This window comes from Chrysochloris asiatica, unplaced genomic scaffold (genome assembly GCF_000296735.1).
Source record: "Chrysochloris asiatica unplaced genomic scaffold, ChrAsi1.0 scaffold00039, whole genome shotgun sequence".
Lineage (NCBI taxonomy): Eukaryota > Metazoa > Chordata > Mammalia > Afrosoricida > Chrysochloridae > Chrysochloris > Chrysochloris asiatica.
Genome location: NW_006408557.1, coordinates 5,930,182 through 5,948,166, shown reverse-complemented (window position 1 = coordinate 5,948,166; position 17,985 = coordinate 5,930,182). Strand labels below are relative to the sequence as shown.

Below are 17,985 nucleotides of genomic sequence, written 5' to 3'. Positions count from 1 at the left end.
TAAAATTATTTAAAAAAATTTAAAATGGTTAAATTCAGAGACTACCCATGTAATTAAGCATCAACCACGTTTTGTGGCTAATGCCCAATATATAAAAGGTTGTGGTTTAGGGAGATGAACATGTGCAAAGCTGTGTTTTATGGAAACCATTTGAGCAGCTGACAACTACCCAATGCTTTTCTGGGCAAGTGGGAGGCTCCTCATCTTGTGGAGATTAGGCATTTCCATTTTCCTACTATTTAAACGTTGATTCATGTATCTAAGCTATTTTTGGATATAATTCCTCATTTAATCAGCAATGCAGAAACACATACACCTCAATTCTTGTCAGAATGTTTAACCTTACTGCCTACTGTTATCTGGTTTGTCAAAAACTCAGATGAGAGTATGAACACCTGTGGGAAATGGGTGAATAACCGGGTCACCCCTTTATCCCTCTGGTATAAGTTATCCTAGTTTTCTAGCCAGATGGAGAACCCTTGACTTTGTTCCCTGTAGAAATCTCTTTACTGAGTTCCATGATTATATGAACTGTTGTGTATGGAGCACCTGCCATGTGCCATTCTGTAGGTACCAAATGTTGTATGTGTATGTTGATAATCTGTGATATGGAGTCCTCGTGTGGCACTGTAGGATAAGCAATGGACCACAAAGTTGGTTTGAACTACAATGTGGGCAGTTCAAACTCATTAGTCGGTCCTTGGAAACCTATACTGGGTTGCTATGAGTCAGAGCTGACTCAACAGCATTTAACAACAATCGTTAATGAGCTTGGTTACCAGCTGTAAAGATTGAAGGTTTGAGTTCACACAAAGGCATTTTAAGATGGGAGTTTTAAACTGATTCAAGTGTCACTTATTCAATATCAAACAACTATCAAAACATTTGTCCATCTTAATCTAATGTTGTTTTCTCTTTTAATAAAAAAAGAATTATTGCTAGCTGAGGACTACAAAATACCTTTAAATTTAATTCACAACATTAGCTTTCAAAGCAGAAATGATTAGACCAACATGGAGGTATTTATTTTATTGACACTTTTCTCAATAATCCTTAAATAATTCTTTTTTGAGATGAAGGCAAAATTTAAATAATGAAGACTAGTCTAATCTAAGTAGAGAAGCAGAAATAGAACAAAAGAAAAACCACTTTATGATATCGCTCTAATGGCTTGGAATAGTTAAAATTAAAATCTGTTGGGTTTCACCACGCTCTGGTTTGAACCCTAGAGAGGATTGGTTGCAAGCAGCAACATTTGAGCTAATATCAGTTTACGAGATAGTCTCAAAGCTCACATGAAAAGAAGTTAGATTAGACCTTTGAAAGCAGTGTGAGTTTTATTATCCAGGAGGTGATTTCAGAATTAGTCCACAAAGATGCAAAGTAATGAGGTTCATCTATTTTTAAACCAATAAGCATCACTGGGGTAAAATATTAGTTTATATTAGTGTGAAAACAGCCAACCAGAGAGGACAATTTTTCTTACATGTTCTTCTTTGGCCTGGTGCTTAGGGTTCTTCAAAATGAAATATGACTTTTAATAAAGAAAAGTGTTCATCATGGAAAATATTTCTAATTCACAGGTTTAATGAATGCTGTCAATCAAATTTGCTCATCTAAAGATAATTGCTGTTCAGCTTCTGTTTTACTCTCACCTTTCCCCTACTTGCGATGCTTGAGTAATAAATGTCTTCTCTCTTTCTGAATTTATAGTAAACTTTATTTTTGCAGCCAGGAGTGGCATATATAATCCAGAATCTCTCCTCTCTAGAGCTTCATAGATAGAGTGTGCTGCAGCCTGTGACACCCCATAAATATTGCTCATGGCAGGGATGACATTTCCATGGTGAACACCTGTCAAAAGAATGCTATGCAAGAGGGATTTTTATGGACAACCGCACAATAATGGAATACAGATCTGCAACGCATCACCAAACATTGACCTAAAACCTAGTAGGTCTGGGGGATTATTGACAAAATGTGGACTACGACCCTTGAGAGAAACAGGCATCCTGAAAACGGACAGGTGTCAAGACTACTCAGCATCTCAGCATGACTAAAAAGGCAGGTCACCCATCCATCAACCAGCCAATCCATATTTATTGAGTGCTGGCAAGAAAAATAATGTGATGCTGGCTCCTGATGCCTTACAGCAAGGCAATTGTATCTGTTTTATATACTACTGATGCTCATTACATGCATAGTATTTTACACCTTTTGTGATGTGGGTTATTATTATGTTTCTGCTTGGTCATCTGCATTTCTCTGATCACAAGATAGGAGGAAATGATACTCTTTTGCAAAATTCTCAACTGTGTTGCAGATATACCCCTGGAGTTCAGAAACTGCATGTAATTATTAAATACTTCACAGTAGAATAAATACAATTGCTCTGCTTAAAAAGGAACAATCTAATAAGTTTAAATGAAGTATGGGGTAATAAATTCTACTATTCACATCCCCTAAGAGCAACTCTGCATATGTATGATGTCCTTGGCTTAGATTTTTAGATACATTCTTCTTAAGGAAATGTATACTTGAGGGAAAACAAGCTAACTAGCATACAAAGAAGATTAAGGATAGGGTTTGACCAGTTTGAGGAGTCAGGAAAGCCCAAGAGGGATATATACTGCTTCTGAACTTGCTTCTCAACCAAGTATTTGCTTGACTGAGATTATCTCTGTGCATTTTATTGACTACTTTCCATGGCAATGATAATGCCCTGGTGGTAAGCTGGCTGCTTTTCACTGTGTAGCGATGGCTTCTGCATTTCACCTGGCCTTTGTGGTAGACAGTGTGGCTGGAATGGTCAATATAGCAATAAACCCACTGCTGATCAGTGTCAGTGAGCCCTTTATTGATGGGTCAATGTGTGCTGAAGTGAGTATTTTTCAAGAGCTCTGACTCTAGTGATTAGACAGGGGACATCAGATTTGATGTCCATGCCACGAGACAACCTGCCATTACCCTGTGACATACCTGAGTGGCCCATAGTTGGCAAGAGACTCACGCTGGACCACTAGCAGATGCCAGACCAGTCAAAGCCACCAGAGTCTCTAGATAGCAATGTTCCCAGAGTGCAATAGAATGATTCTCCTAGCTACAGGTCCAAACCTTTCATGCCCTTCTTCCAAGAAGAGTTTATAGAATGCTGACTTCTTGCGTATGTCTAACTTTCAGAGCACTCACCCATGCCATCTCCTGAACATGTTCTACAGATCCTTCGTTGTTGCTAAGTGTCATTGTGTCAGGCACAATGTGTCAGGCACACCAGGACTCCTGCTTAGTGATGTTTGTTTGGTAACTTTATGTCTGTAAACAGTTTATTGGCTCAGCGAATGCTAGAACCCAGGGTTGTAAGTCAAGAAGGTAAAACAAACTTCATGTGAAAAAGCCCTCAGATCCTTTTAATATATCCTCATCTTGCAAACATACTCTTCCAAACACTGCATGCTAATTTTCAGGCTGCAGATGAAATCAAAAAGAGTAAACTGAGCTTTTGGATCTGTTTTTAAAAAGGTAACAAGTTTGAATTGCGTTCCTTTGTTATTCTTTTCTGTATTTTCTGTAACTGTCATGTTCCTGGTCCATGTGCCCCATCCCCAGTGCAGACATGTTCAGGTCAACTTGTCTGTTGGAGGACAGTCTTAGCTACCTGGTCCACTGAGGGCACCATATTTCCTGTCTTTTATAATAAAAATTATACTTTAAAAATGGTACATATTTGAATTAAGAAACATTTAGGAAGCTTGGGTTCAAGTCTTTGCTTTGACCTGGGAAGTCACCTAATCCTCCTGACCCTATTTCCTTATGACTGAATTGAAAATGACAATGTTTGTTTCATCTACCACATAGGTTGCCAGGAGAAACAGAAGAAATGGGTAACCTGCTCTACAATAAAGTATTTTTAAATAAAGTCAACATATTATGAATTTCTTCTGAGGGCATCAACGATAGTTAAGCAGTAGGTTTAAAAAAATTAGAGTATTCTTTGAGCAAGCCACACATCTTTATTTTTGATATTATATGTAATCAACCACTTAAGCAAAATATTTACTTGAAGAAAAAGAGTCAGTATCTTGGTTAACACAAATGATTAATGTGCTCAGCTGCTAACTGAAACGTTGGAGGTTCAAGTTCACCCAGAAGTGCCTTAGAAGAAAGACTTGGTGAACCACTTCAGAAAGTCAACCATTAAAAACCCTGTGGTAGGCAATACTTGTGTGTAGAGAGGTGGCATGCTTCCATGATCAGGGCAAGAGGACGAGCAGAGGAGATAGGAACTCTCAAAGCCCTGGTTGCTTCATTCCCAACACCACAGCCCACAGCTGCAGGAACCAAGGAGCCAGGAGAGTGTGGCCCAAAACTCTCAAAGGCTGGGAGTGTCTGTCTGAGATACCACTGCTCAGAAGAAAATATGTTTGGTTTTCATAAGCCAAAGATGTACCCAAGTATAGAGGGCTGCTAGATTTGCAGAGCTAAGTCCTCCAGTTCTTGACTTGCATGAGACTCAGTCAGGAGGCATATGCAATACCTGTGTCCACCTTTAAAAAAAATAGAAGAAGCATCCAGCAGGATGAGTATGACAGAACACTTAATTGTGCTCATGAGGTATCTGTACATGGACCAAGAGGCAGTTGTTCAAACAGAACATGGGAACATTTAATGGTTTAAAATTAAGAACGGTGTGTGACAGGGTTGTATTCTTTCACCACACTTATTCAACCTATATGCTGAGCAAATAATCCAAGAAGCTGGGTTCTCTGAAGAAAAACATGGCATCAGGATTGGAGGAGGACTCATTACCAACCTGCAATATGCAGATGATACAACCTTGCTTGCTGAAAGTGAAGAAGACTTAAAATATTTACTGATGGAGATTAAAGAGCACAGCCTTGGGTATGGATTGCATCGCAATGTAAAGAAAACAAAAAATGCTCATCATTGGACCAACACATAACATTCTTATCAATAGAGAAAAGATTGAAGTTGTCACAGACTTTATTCTTCTTGGATCAACTATCAACACTCATGGAAGCAGCAATCAAGAAAGCAAATGACACATTGCATTGGGTAAATCTGCTGCACAAGACTTTTTAAAAGTGTTTAAGAGCAAACACGTCAGCTTGAGGACTAAGGTGTACCTGACCCAAGCCATGGTATTTTCAATAACCTCGTATGCATGAGAAATCTGGACGGTGAATAAGGAACACTATAGAGTTAAAGCTTTTGAGTTATGGTATTGGAGGAGAATATTGAGAGTGCCATGGGTTGCCAAAAGAACCAACAGATCTGTGTTGGATGAAGTGCAGCCAGAGTGCTACTTGGAGGCCAGGATGGACAAACTTTGTCTCTCATACTTCGGACATATTGTCAGAAGGGACCAGTCACTGGAGAAGGATATCATGTTTGGTAGGGTGGAGGGTCAGAAAAAAGAGGAAGACCCCCAGCAAGATGGATTTGCAAAGTGGCAGCATCAATGGTCTCAATAGTAGTGGGGTTGGCCCAGGACTGGGCAGTGTTTCTTTCTGCTGCACATAAGGTTGCTATGAGTCAGTATGAGTGCCAACTTGATGACACCTAACACAACAACATACTTATAATGAAGAAATTTATTTGGGTATTGAGCAAATTTAGTCATATGAAGGGAAAAAACCCAAGCCCTATAATTATTGTTGTTAAGTGCCATCAAGTCAGTTCTAACTCATAGCAACCCTGTAAAGGGTTTCCAAGGAGCTGCTGGTGAGTTTGAACCACTGTCCTTGTGGCTCAACTGATGTTTCAGTCCAGTGCATTATCCTACGATGCTACACCAGCCCTGTAGTAGAATACCCTTTATTACCACTTTGATTCAATATCGTGCTGGAAGCGTTAACCAGATAGATAAGGCAAGGCACAAAAATTAAAGCATCCAAATTAGCAAAGAAGAAGTAAAACTTTCTTTATTTGAAGATGAAATGACCCTAAGACTTGGCAACTAGATTATTGGAACTAATTGAAAGCTTCAGCAAAGTGGTAGCATACAAGATCAACATCAGTCAGATTCCTTTACCTTAACAAGAAGGGTTCTGAAAGGAAATCAGGAAAACCATTTACAGTAGCCACTCAAAAGATGAAACACTTAGGAATAAATCTTATCAGAGAAACAAAAGACCTAAACAAAGAAAACTTCAAAACAGTATTATAAGAAACCTAAAGAGATCTATATAAATGGAATAATATATCATGGCCATGAACAGACAGACATAAAATTGTGAAAATGTCAGCACTACCCGAAGTGAGCTGCAGATATAATGGTAGATTAAAATTGCTGACCTTGTGGTTACCAACCCAGCTCTTAATTGACTACTTTACCAGGGATCCTTCCACTATTAATAGCAAAGTTACCCAAAAAAGCAAAATCAAAATAAAAAAAACCCCAGAAAGCAGCAAATGTTGGCTAGGGTGTGAAGACAGTGTAACCCTCCTACATTGCTAGTGGGACTAGAAACCATTGTGGAAAACAGTATGGTGATTCTTCCAAAAGTTGGAAATTTAAATACCATATGATCCAGAAATCACTTTATTTAGTATATATCTTACAGACACAAGAGCTGCGATATGAACAGAAATACGCACATCCATATTTATTGTAGTATTAGTCACAATAACAAAAAGATGGAAACAACCTAACTGCCCATCAATGGAAAAATAGATAAATACACTTTGGTGCACACACACAATGAAATATTACACAATGTTAAAAATATGAATCTGTGAAACACCTCATAACATGGATTGATCTGGAGGACATTATCCGGAGTGACATTAGTCAATTACAAAAGGATATATATTGTATGAGACCACCATTGAAAAAGTATATAAAAGGTTTTCACATGAAAAGAAACATTCTTTGATTGTTACTAGGGGTGAGAGGGAAAGGGATGGAAATTGTCTGGCTATTGGGTTGTTGTTGTGAGGTCAGTACCAAGTCATAGCGACTCTATGCACAACAGAACGAAGCACTGCCCAACTCCACAACTGTTTCTATTTTTGAGCCCATTGTTCCTGCCACTGTGCCAACCCATCTCGTTCGGGGGTCTTTCTCTCTTCTTCTGACTCTCCACTTTACCAAACATCATATCCTTCTCCAGGAACTGGCCCCTCCTGAAAACTTGTTCAAAGTATGAGAGACGAGGTGTGGCTCTTCTGAAATCTAAGGAGCATTCTGGCTACAATCTTCCAACACAGATTGATTTGTTCTTTTGGCAGTCTGTGGTATATTTAATATTCTCCTCCAACACCATAACTCAATGCATTAATTTTTCTACGGTCTACCTTATCACTGTTCAGCATATGAGGTTATTGAAAACACCATGGTTTTGGTTCAGGCATACCTTAGTACTGAAAATTACAGCTTTGCTGTTGAACACTTTACAGAGGTCTTGTGCAGCAGATTTGCCCAACGAAATACATTTGATTTCTTGACTGCTGCTTTCATGAGTGTTAATGGTTGATCAGAGCAAAATGAATTCTTAGATAACTTCAATCTTTCTCCATATACATGGATGTTGTTTATTGTTCCAGTGCTGAGGATTTTGATTTTTCTTTTTTTACATTGAGGCACAACCCATACTGATAGCTGTGGTCTTTGATCTTCATCAGTATTTTAAGTCCTTTTGGCTTTCAGCAAGCAAGGTTGTATCAATTATTTGCACATCACAGGTTGTTAATGATTCTTCCTTCAATTCTGATGCCACATTCTTCTTCACGTAATCTAGACTCTTGGATTATGTGTTCAGCACACAGACTGAATACGCATGGTGAAAGAATACAACCCTGGCACACATTTTCCCCAATTTTAAACCATTCAATGTTCCCTTGTTCTGTTCGAACAACTGCATCTTGGTCTATGTACAGGTTCCTCATAAGCACAATTAAGTGTTCCGGAATACTCATTCTCCACAACCTTGTCCACAGCTTGTCATGGTCCACACAATCAAAAGTCTTTGTGTAGTCAATAAAGCATAGGTAAACATCATTCTAGTAGTCTCTGCTTTTTGCGAAGATCCATCTGATGTCAGCAATGATATCCCTTATTCCATGTCCTCATCTGAATCTGGCTTGAACCTCTGGCAATTCTCTGTCAATGTGTGGTTGCAGCCATTTTTAAATTATCTTTAGCAAAAATTTACTTGCATGCGATATTAATGATATTGTCCAATGATTTCTGCATTCTGTTGGCTAATTCTCTTTGGAATGGGCACAAATATACATCTCTTCCAATCAGGTGGCCAGGTAGCTGTCCTCCAAATTTCTTGGGATAGATGAGTGAGTGCCTCCAGTGCTGCATCAGTTTGTTGAAATATTACAATTTGTGTTCCATCAATTCCTGAAGCCTTGTTCTGTGCCTATACTGTCAATGCACCTTGGAATTCTATCAGTATCACTGCCGCTTGATCATATGCTACCTCTTGAAATGGTTGAACATTGACCATTTCTTCTTGTACAGAGATTCTGTTTATTCCTTCCATCTTCTTTTTATGCTTTCTGCATCATTCAATATTTTGCTCATAGAATCCTTCAATATTGGAAGTTGAAGCTTAAATTTTTTCTTCAGTTCCCTCAGCTTGAGGAATGCTGAGTTTGTTCTTCCCTTTTGGTTTTCTAAATCCAGGTCTTTGCACATTCGTTATAATATTTGACTTTGTCTTCTTGAGCTGACCTTTGGAATTTTCTGTTCTGTTCTTTTACCTCCAAATTTCTCCCATTTGCTTTATAATCTCTATGCTGGAGAGCAAGTTTCAAAGTTTCTTCTGACATCCATTTTGGCCTTTTCCTTCTTTCCTGAATTCTTAATGCTTTTTTCCTGTATGATGTTTTTAATGTCATTCCACAACTCTTCAGGTCTTCAGTCATTTGTGTCTAATGCATCAAATCTGTTCCTGAGATGATCTCTAAATTCAAGTGGGATATGTTCAAGGCCATATTTTGACTCTCATGAACTTGTTTTAATTTTTTTCAGCTTCAGCCTGAATTCACATATGAGTAACTGATGGTCTATTCCACAGTATGCCCTTGGCCTTGTTTTGGCTGATGATATGGAGCTTTACCATAATGTCTTTCTACAGATGTAGAAGTTTGTGCATCAATTTAAATAATAGTGGTATTAACTGGTCTTCCTTGTAGGTGTATGGATATTATCCTATTACAGACAGTGTTGAACTTCAAGACAGATCTTGATATGTTCTTTTTGATGATGAACGGTGAAGCCATTCCTCCTCAATTTATTATTCCTGGCATAGTAAACCATGTGATTGTCAGATTCAAAATGGCCAATACCGGTCCATTTCAGCTCAGCTCACTAATGCCTAGGTTATCGATGTTTATGTGTTTATACTACTGAGTAGATACAGTTAACCTGGTTCAAGGGGAAGGCAATATACAATAAAAGGAAAGTTGGCAAAAAGCAAACAAACTAAAAAGCAAAACAAAAATAAAAATGATGGAGGCAGGGGATGACACGGTAGGAGTGCAAGAGTTAAACACAATAGTGGTGTTGTTGCTGTTGTTTTTGGTAATTGCTGTTGAGTCATTTCCAACTCATCGTGACCCCATGCACAACAGAATAAAGCACTGCCCAGTCTCACACCATCCTCCTAATTGTGTTGTTACCTTTAAGCGCATTGCTGTTGTCACTGTGCAAATCTCTCCTGTTGGGAGTCTTAATCTTTTACCCTGATCCTCCACTATACCAATCATAATATTCTTCTCAATGGACTAGTACCTTCTGTAAGCCAGACACTTTGTGCCTTTATAGCCCCCCCCCCCACACACACACCATTTTAGGTAGCCAGTGTCTAAGTTGCCCTTCCCTATCAATCCTGTGTACAGAGGGGATAGCATTGATACTTGATGTAAAGACTCCTTCCCTCTCTGTTGGTATTTTGAGCTACTCCATCCATAAGTATAGGTCAAGTTCATCAAATTGTAGGAATTTACACTTGTTTCCTTAATCAAAAACTTTTTTTAAAAATCTTCCTCTAGTCGAGTTCTGATCATCAAGCCATCGAAGCTAGGTTGAATGAGTACTATCTACAAGTTTGGGCATTTTTGTGAATCTCCCCTCAGTTCATATCAGCTGGATGCTTCACTGGAGGACATCCATATTTGAGCCCATGTCAAAGACAGGTGACACAACAGTATGCAGAAATCATCAAACAATAACATTAATATCTTACACAAGTAAAATTTGCTGAAGATAATTAAAAAATGATAGCAAAAGTACATCAACAAACACCTGCCAGAAATTCAAGCCAGATTCAGAAGAGGACATGGAATTAAGGGTATCATTGCTGATGTCAGTTGGATCTTGGCTGAAAGCAGAGAATATAAAAAAGTTGTGTACTTATACTTTATTGACTATGCAGGAGTTGTGGTATGGCACTTCTGGGTTAATGCTCTGGACAGTAAGGTTGGTTTGAACAGCAAGGTCAGTGGTTCAAGCTCACCAGCCACTCTTCATAAACCTTATATAGGGTTGCTATGAGTTGGAGCTGACTCAACAGCACTTAATAACAACAACAATTGACTATGCAAAGGCTTTCTATTGTGTGGATCATGACAAGCTATTGATAACATTGTGAAGAATGAATATTCCAGAACACTTAATTGTACTCATGCAGAACCTGTACATAGATCAAGAGACAGACATTCTAACAGAACAAAGGGACACTGAATGTTTTAAAGTCAGGAAAAATGTGTATCAGATATGTATTCTGTCATCATACTTCTTCAATCTGTATACTGAGCAAAAAAATCTAAGAAGCTAGATTATCTGAAGAGCAAAATAGTGTCAAGATTGGAGGAAGACTCATTAACAACCTGTGATATGCAAATGATACAACCTTGCATTTTGGAAATGAGGAGGATACAAAATAATTAGTGATGAAGATCAAGACTGCAGCCTTCAGTATGGGTTGCACCTCAACGGAAAGGAAACAAAAATTCTCACAACGGATCCAATAAATAATATCATGATGAATGGAGAAAGGATTGAAGCTGTCAAAGACTTCATTTTGTTTGGATCCATAATCAACACTCATGGAAGCAGCAGTTAAGAAATCAAACAATGTATTGCATTAGGTAAATCTGCTGCATAAGACCTCTTTATAGTGTTCAAGAGCAAAGATATCAGTTTGAGTACTAAGGTACACCTGACCCAAGCTATGGTATTTTCAGTAACTTCATATGCATATGAAAGTTGGACAGTAAATAAGGAAGACCATAGAAGGATTGATGCATTCGAGTTATGGTGTTGGAGGAGAATATTAAAAGTACCATGGACTGCCAAAAGAACAAACAAATCTGTGTTGGAAGTAGTACAGTCAGAATGCTCTTTGGAAGCCAGGATGTCCAGATTTCATCTCTTATACTTTGGACATATTATCAGGAGGGAGTAATCCCTGGAGAAGGACATCACACACTTGTAAAGAAGGATGAGGGAAAAAGAGGAAGACCCCCAATAAGATGGATTGGCACAGTGGCAGCAGCAGCAATGGCCTTAAGCATAGCAAGGATTGTGAGGTTGGTGCAGGACTGGGCAGTGTTTCATCTTGTTGTCATAATAGGGTCACTATGATTTGGTACTAACTCAATGACACCTAATATCAACAAGAACAACTGCTACTAATTGCTCTGAAAAGGATCACATTAGACAGTTCTGAATAGAGTGAGAGAAACATGGAATAAAATTAAAAAATTTAAAAAGTCCAGAATTACTGGTTGAATGAAGACTGGTTGAATCCCCTGCCATGATGGTCCTTAGCTAGTCTTCTAGTCTGGAACTGAACTTACCCTGTGACTCAATACTCAGCCAAACAATAGAGAGGTCAATAGCTAAACAATGGATAAAGGGAACAATAACACTAGTGAGATAGGCCAACTCAGAATACTCAACAATTTGTGATCAAAAGGGCAGTATTTATCCAAGGACAAGATTCAGAAAGTTTAGGAGGACTAGAAACAGGAAATACAGGAAGGACAATGATTAAGTGATGTTACATTGAGAGGATTGCAACCAGTGAGATGAAACAAAATGTGCATGAATTAAGTATAAAACTGGGGATCTGTTTTGCAAACCCAATACACAATAAAAATCAAACACAAACAAACAAAACACTACAGCGCACACAGTTCTCCTCTGACACACATGGAGTTGCTATGAAGCAGAGTTGACTTAATGGTAATTAGTTTCTGGCTTATCTACATGCTTAGTAGCAAAATAGTCAAAGAATAACCTCATGCCTTTGGGGGGACCATTTGGGCAGTTTTATATGATGGGACCTTTCTTTCAAATAATAATTCAAGCCTTTTCCAATCACACTTACTGCTTTTTTGAAAGAGACTATGTGAGCTGTTCAAAGATTATAGCAGAAACACTATTCAAAAACATATAGACACTGACCCATGGGGTAAAGGAATTTTCTGCAACAGTTTCAACAGATCAAATGAAATCAGCTTACTTTAAATCACTTTGTAGTGGGCTGAGACAGGACTTATGATTTCTATCTTAGTTTTTCTTTAATAGGCTAAAGTGACAAATATTTCCTACTTAAACTAAACAGAATAGTCAGAAGATAATTCTAGAAAGGCATTATAATATTAATTTATCCAAGAATTTAGAGAATGTAGTTGCTGATAATAATAAAATATAATTTAGTGAAGTGTGAGTTTTATGTTTTACTAGTGATATTTAAGCCTTGGGAACAAAACAAAGCAAAATAAAACCATAACACCTAAATTCAAAGATAGCTCATGAGGCTCAATTTACCTGTTAAACCAGTCATCTGTGTACCGGGGATATGGATAGGGGTCATTGCTGCTGAAGTCATAACTTGCTTTGTGATTCTGAAAAACACAAAGTGTCTCATTAGATCAATAAAGTCAAAGGAACAGGCAAAAGAAAATGCTGCAAGACATGGCTACCTTATGTTCACAGGCTGTGTTCATGTGCTGAACTGATCCGCCCCTGAAAAACCATAATAGAACTGAACTGTGCCCTTAAAGTTTTCTACCATTCTTTCTAACTCTTTCCAGGTTTCCTAATCTCAACCTATTTCAGGCTTTCAAGGGGGTAGCAATTTGAAGCCTGTGTTCTCCTGGACTGCCCATATGTTAAGTGGAGGTCCCTCTGTGAGGAAATGGGTTTTATGCAGAATCTGAGTTTTCTCTGATGCTTCCTTGGACTGATGGCCAGAATGTTTTAGTTCTCATAAACAGTTTCTTGTGGGCTTTTGTTTTTGTTTTTTGTATTTAAGCAGAAGTCTTGTGTCTACCTCCCTCATTCAGAGTGGTATAAAGTTTGTCTTCTTTTCTGTTATGGTTGTTAAACCTCTGTTCAAGCCCCTAACATCATTCACAATATTGACCTCCTTCTTGAAGGTTGCTAAGTGCCATTGAGTTGGTTCTGACTTATAATGATACTTTCAGCAAGTATCATTAAGGTCATTAAAGCTAGAGACTTCACTGAGTATGGGAATAAAATAGTGACTTCCTTATTTTTTTGTAGCTTATAAGCTAGTCAAGGAGACAGACAGCAATCAAATAATCAAACAAATAGATAAATAATTGCAAACTGGGTTAAGTATATATATTCTTAAGCCCTATACATGTACTGATATGGTTTAAAATCTATATAATTCAACATCTCCATTTTTTTCCACTGAAGATCTTTACCCACAAAAATCAAATAAGAATTCATTTATATTTTCTTTCAGTGATTCCATTTTCCAACCTTCTGTATGTAAGCCTTTAGATGGTCTCTTTTGGTCTATGCTGGGAGATGATCTCCCACCATTTGGTGAATAATTCCTTCCTTCCTCATTGCCTTTTCTGCTTGCTCAGGGATGAAGATTTTTGTGACACTCCTCTCTCATCATCTTGTTCTCCTCTTCCTTCTCTTTGGGATCCACAATAAGACGCTAGTTTATTTCCTGGTCTGCAATATACCCTGGGCTAGGAAGTACTAGCATATTGTACCTCTGTCCTTTTTTTATTCCACAGATCCTAAGAAATTTGCAGAAATTGTGCTCTTTTATGAGGTAAAACACTTTAGTTTGTAAACATAGTATATTATTTCCATAATGTTTTAATAGAAAAGTGAGTAACTCCATTGATTTTTCTTCCCTGTATGTATTTAAAGGGCTGCCAGTCAACAATAGATGTAATGATAAGAATTGCAACACGAATTTATCTAAATACCTGCTTTGTTTTGGGGAGAAGTCATTCTGAAATTTGGTCCAGCCACTTTGCCTTGGCTCTTTTATTTCAGAATCTAGATATTCATCCAGCAACTAGCCTTTAGGGTGGCTAGCCAATCTGCCAACTCCACCGGCTGTAATTACTGACAAGTTCCCCTATTCTGCTCTTTCTTCCTCACTTGACTCCTAAATGACTTTTTCATTCATCAAAAAGAATTTTATTATAGCGATACAACAAAATACACAATATTGAATCAATTATATTCTTCTAGCTATGCAACCATTCTTGTTATCTTTGTTGTTAAAGACGTCGAGTTGGTTCCAACTCATAGTAACCCTGTATAGAGTTTCTGAGGAGCAGCTGGTAGCTTTGAACTGGCAACTTTGTGGTTCAAACTGACTTTTCGGTCCAGTGCCACATCAGGACTTCTACTATCATTAATATACATTCAATGCATTCTAAGCAAAAGCTCCCACTTTCTCACTCCCTTCTACCCCTGGTAACCACTAATTACTCATGGTTTTTAAATAATGACTTATTTCATATATGTTCTATCATGAGTATTTGCTTTTTTGTTTCTGACTTTTTGTTCAGCATAACAGGGTCACTGTAAGTCAGAACCGGCTCAATGGCACTTAACAACCACAACAAATGTCCTTCTAAGTTCATCCATGTTGTGGTAAGCATTAAGACTTCATTACTCTTTATGTCTGAGTAATATTTTAGAAGAAGTACAGCCAGACTGCTTTTTGAAAAGAGGGTGGAGAGATAAGTTTTTGGACCTGTTATCAGGAGGGATCAGTCCCTGGAGAAGGACATCATGCTTGGTAAAGTGGAGGCTCAGCGAAAATAGAGGAAAACCTCCCAACAAGATGTATTGACACAGTGGCTGCAGCAACGGACTCAAACATAACAACTTAGAAGATGGCGCAAGGCTGGGCAGAGTTTTGTTAGGTTGTACATAGGATCGTTATGAGTTGTCATTGATTTGATGGCACCTAACAACAACAATTGTTGTGCCTTGGATGGTCACTTGTAAACTTTTAAGACCCCAGACACTACAAAATGAACTAGAAGGTACAACAAAAGCACTAAACATATTAGACCAATCAGCTGGGATATCCCATGAAACCAGGACCATAAACCTCCAAACCAAAGAACCAAATTTCATGACGTTTTTGGTTTTTGGTTGTGTATAAGCAGCCTCAACAACTACTATCATTTTTTAGTCTTTGTAAAATATATCTATCACATACCTTTTGCAATGCAACTTTATTAAGAGCAATCACAATAACTGGCTGTGCAACCCTACCCTCAATCAACGCGATTTTTCCATCATTGTTAATGCCTCTTTCCTACCCCTTTCTCCTGGCCCTGGTAACCATGAATAAACTTTGGTCACTATGTTTATTGGTATGTGATGTAGATTTGGTTCCAACCCATAATGATCTTACATAGGAGGGTTTCAAAGGAACAGCTGGTGAGCTTGAACTGCCAACTTTGCAGTTCAAAGCAACTTTGGAGTCCAGCCATTAACCCAAAGCATCACACCAGGTTTACATTTTGGTGTTTTGTTTTTTAAGTCTTTTTGCAAGGAGCTTTGCTAGTGCAGTCATCAAAGAGTTTGGATGCCAACTTAAAGGTCGGCGGTTCAAACTCACAAGTCTGTCTATGGGAGAAAGCTGTGGCAGTCTTCCACAAAGATTGTTGTTGTTGTTAGGTGCCATCAAGTTGGTTCTGATTCACAGTGCCCTTATGTACAACAGAAGTAAACCCTGTATCATCCTGACAATCACTGCTGTGTTCCAGTTCATTGCTGCAATCATTCTGCTAATCCTTCTTCTTTCTCACACCCTTTACTGTTCCAGGCATGATATCCTACAGGGACTGGTTTTTCCTGAAATCATGTCCAAAGTACATAAGACAATATCTTAGCATTCTTGCTAATAAGGAGCATTTTGGCTATAATTCTTCCAGGATAAATTTTTTTGTTTTTTCTATCTGTCCATGGTATATTCAATATTCTTTGTCAACACCATCATTCAAAGGCATGAATTCTTCTTTGGTTGTCTTTACTCATTGTCCAGATTTCAGATGCATATGAGACAATTGAGAATACCAAGGCTTAGGTCAGGTGTACCTTTGTCCTTAAAGTGATATCTTTGCTTTTTAACACTTTAAAGATATTTTGCAGCATATTTTTCAAATGGAATATACCATTTGATTTCTTGACTGTTGGTTTCATGGACATCGATTGTGGATCCAAGTAAAAGAATCATTTGACAATTTAAATATTTTCTCCATTTATCATGATGTTGCTTATTGGTATAGTTGTGAGGATTTTTATTTTCTTTAAATTGAGGTGTAGTCCATACTGAAATTTATAGTCTTTGAGCTTTAAGTTTTCTTCATTTTCAGCAAGCAAATTTGTGCCATCTGTATATCACAGGTTGTTAATGAGTCTTCCACCAATCCTGATGCCATGTTCTTCTTCATATAGTACACCTTCTTGCATTAATCTGTTCATCATGTAGATTGAATAAGTATGGTGAAAGGATACAACACCTACACACACCTTTTCTGATTTTAAACCTTGCAGTAGTATCCCCTTATTCTTTTCAAGTGATTGCCTCTTAGTTTATGAACAGGTTCCACATGAGCACAATGAAATGTTCTAAAATTCTTATTCTTCACAATATTATGTCTAATTTATTATGATCCACACAGGTGAATGCTTTTGCATAGTCAATAAAACACAGGTAAACATCTTTCTGGGTATTCTTAGAATTCAGTCAAGATCCACTTGACATCCACAATGATATTCCTCCTTTTATATCCTCTTCTTAATCAAGTTTGAATTTCTGGAAGTTCCTTTTTGATGTACTGCTGCAACCATTTTTGAATTATCTTCAGAATAACTTTACTTGTGTGTGATATTAATCATTTTGCTCAGTAATTTCCACATTCTTTTGGATCACTTTTATTTGGAATGGGCACAAATATTGATCTCTTCCAGTCAGTTGGTTAGGTAGCTGTCTTCCAAGTTTATTGACATAGATGAATGAACCCCTCCAGTGGCTATATCATTTGTTGAAACAGCTCAATTTGTATTCTCTCAATTTCTGGTGCCTTGTTTTTCACCATTTCCTTCAGTGCAACTTGGGCTACTTCCTTCATGAACATTGAGTTTTGATCCTATGCTACCTCTTAACATGGCTGAATATTGACTGGTTCTTCCTGGTACCATGACTCTGGTAGTTCTTCCATCTTGTTGTGATGGTTCCTACAATGTTGAAAAATGTAATTTTGGTATGGTGCTATAGGATAAGCACTGGACTGCAAGGTCAGTTTGAACGCAATGCTGGTGGTTCAAACTCACCAGCCACTCCTCAGAAACCTATACAGGGTTGCTGTGAGTCTAAACCAATTTGATGATATTCAACAACAACAAATGATGTTGAATGATTTTCCTATACAATCCTTCAATATTGCAACTTGATGCTTGGATGTTTTCTTGTTTCTGCCCGAGAAATGCTGAGTGTAGTCTTCCTTTTTGGCTTTCTAACTCCAAGTTTTTATACATTTCATTATAATAATTTGCTTTAGTTTTTTTGAGTTGCCCTTTGAAATCTTTTGCTCAGTTCTTTTCATTTTTTCTATTTACTTTAGCTACTCTGCCTTCAAGACCAAGTTTAAAAGTCTTTTCTGACATCCATTTTGACTTTTTCATTCTTTCCTGTCTTT

At 37.8% G+C, this 17,985-nt stretch overlaps 1 protein-coding gene across 2 annotated transcripts in view; it reads right to left on the bottom strand.

The window, feature by feature from the left end:
• The window catches only part of PCSK2 (proprotein convertase subtilisin/kexin type 2), a 416,285-nt gene that overhangs the window by 78,511 nt on the left and 319,789 nt on the right, over nucleotides 1-17,985 (bottom strand). For both annotated transcript variants that reach the window (XM_006860627.1, XM_006860628.1), the window contains one exon: nucleotides 12,812-12,888. In XM_006860627.1, coding sequence (XP_006860689.1) covers nucleotides 12,812-12,888 — 77 coding nt within the window. The remainder of the gene's footprint in view (nucleotides 1-12,811; nucleotides 12,889-17,985) is intronic.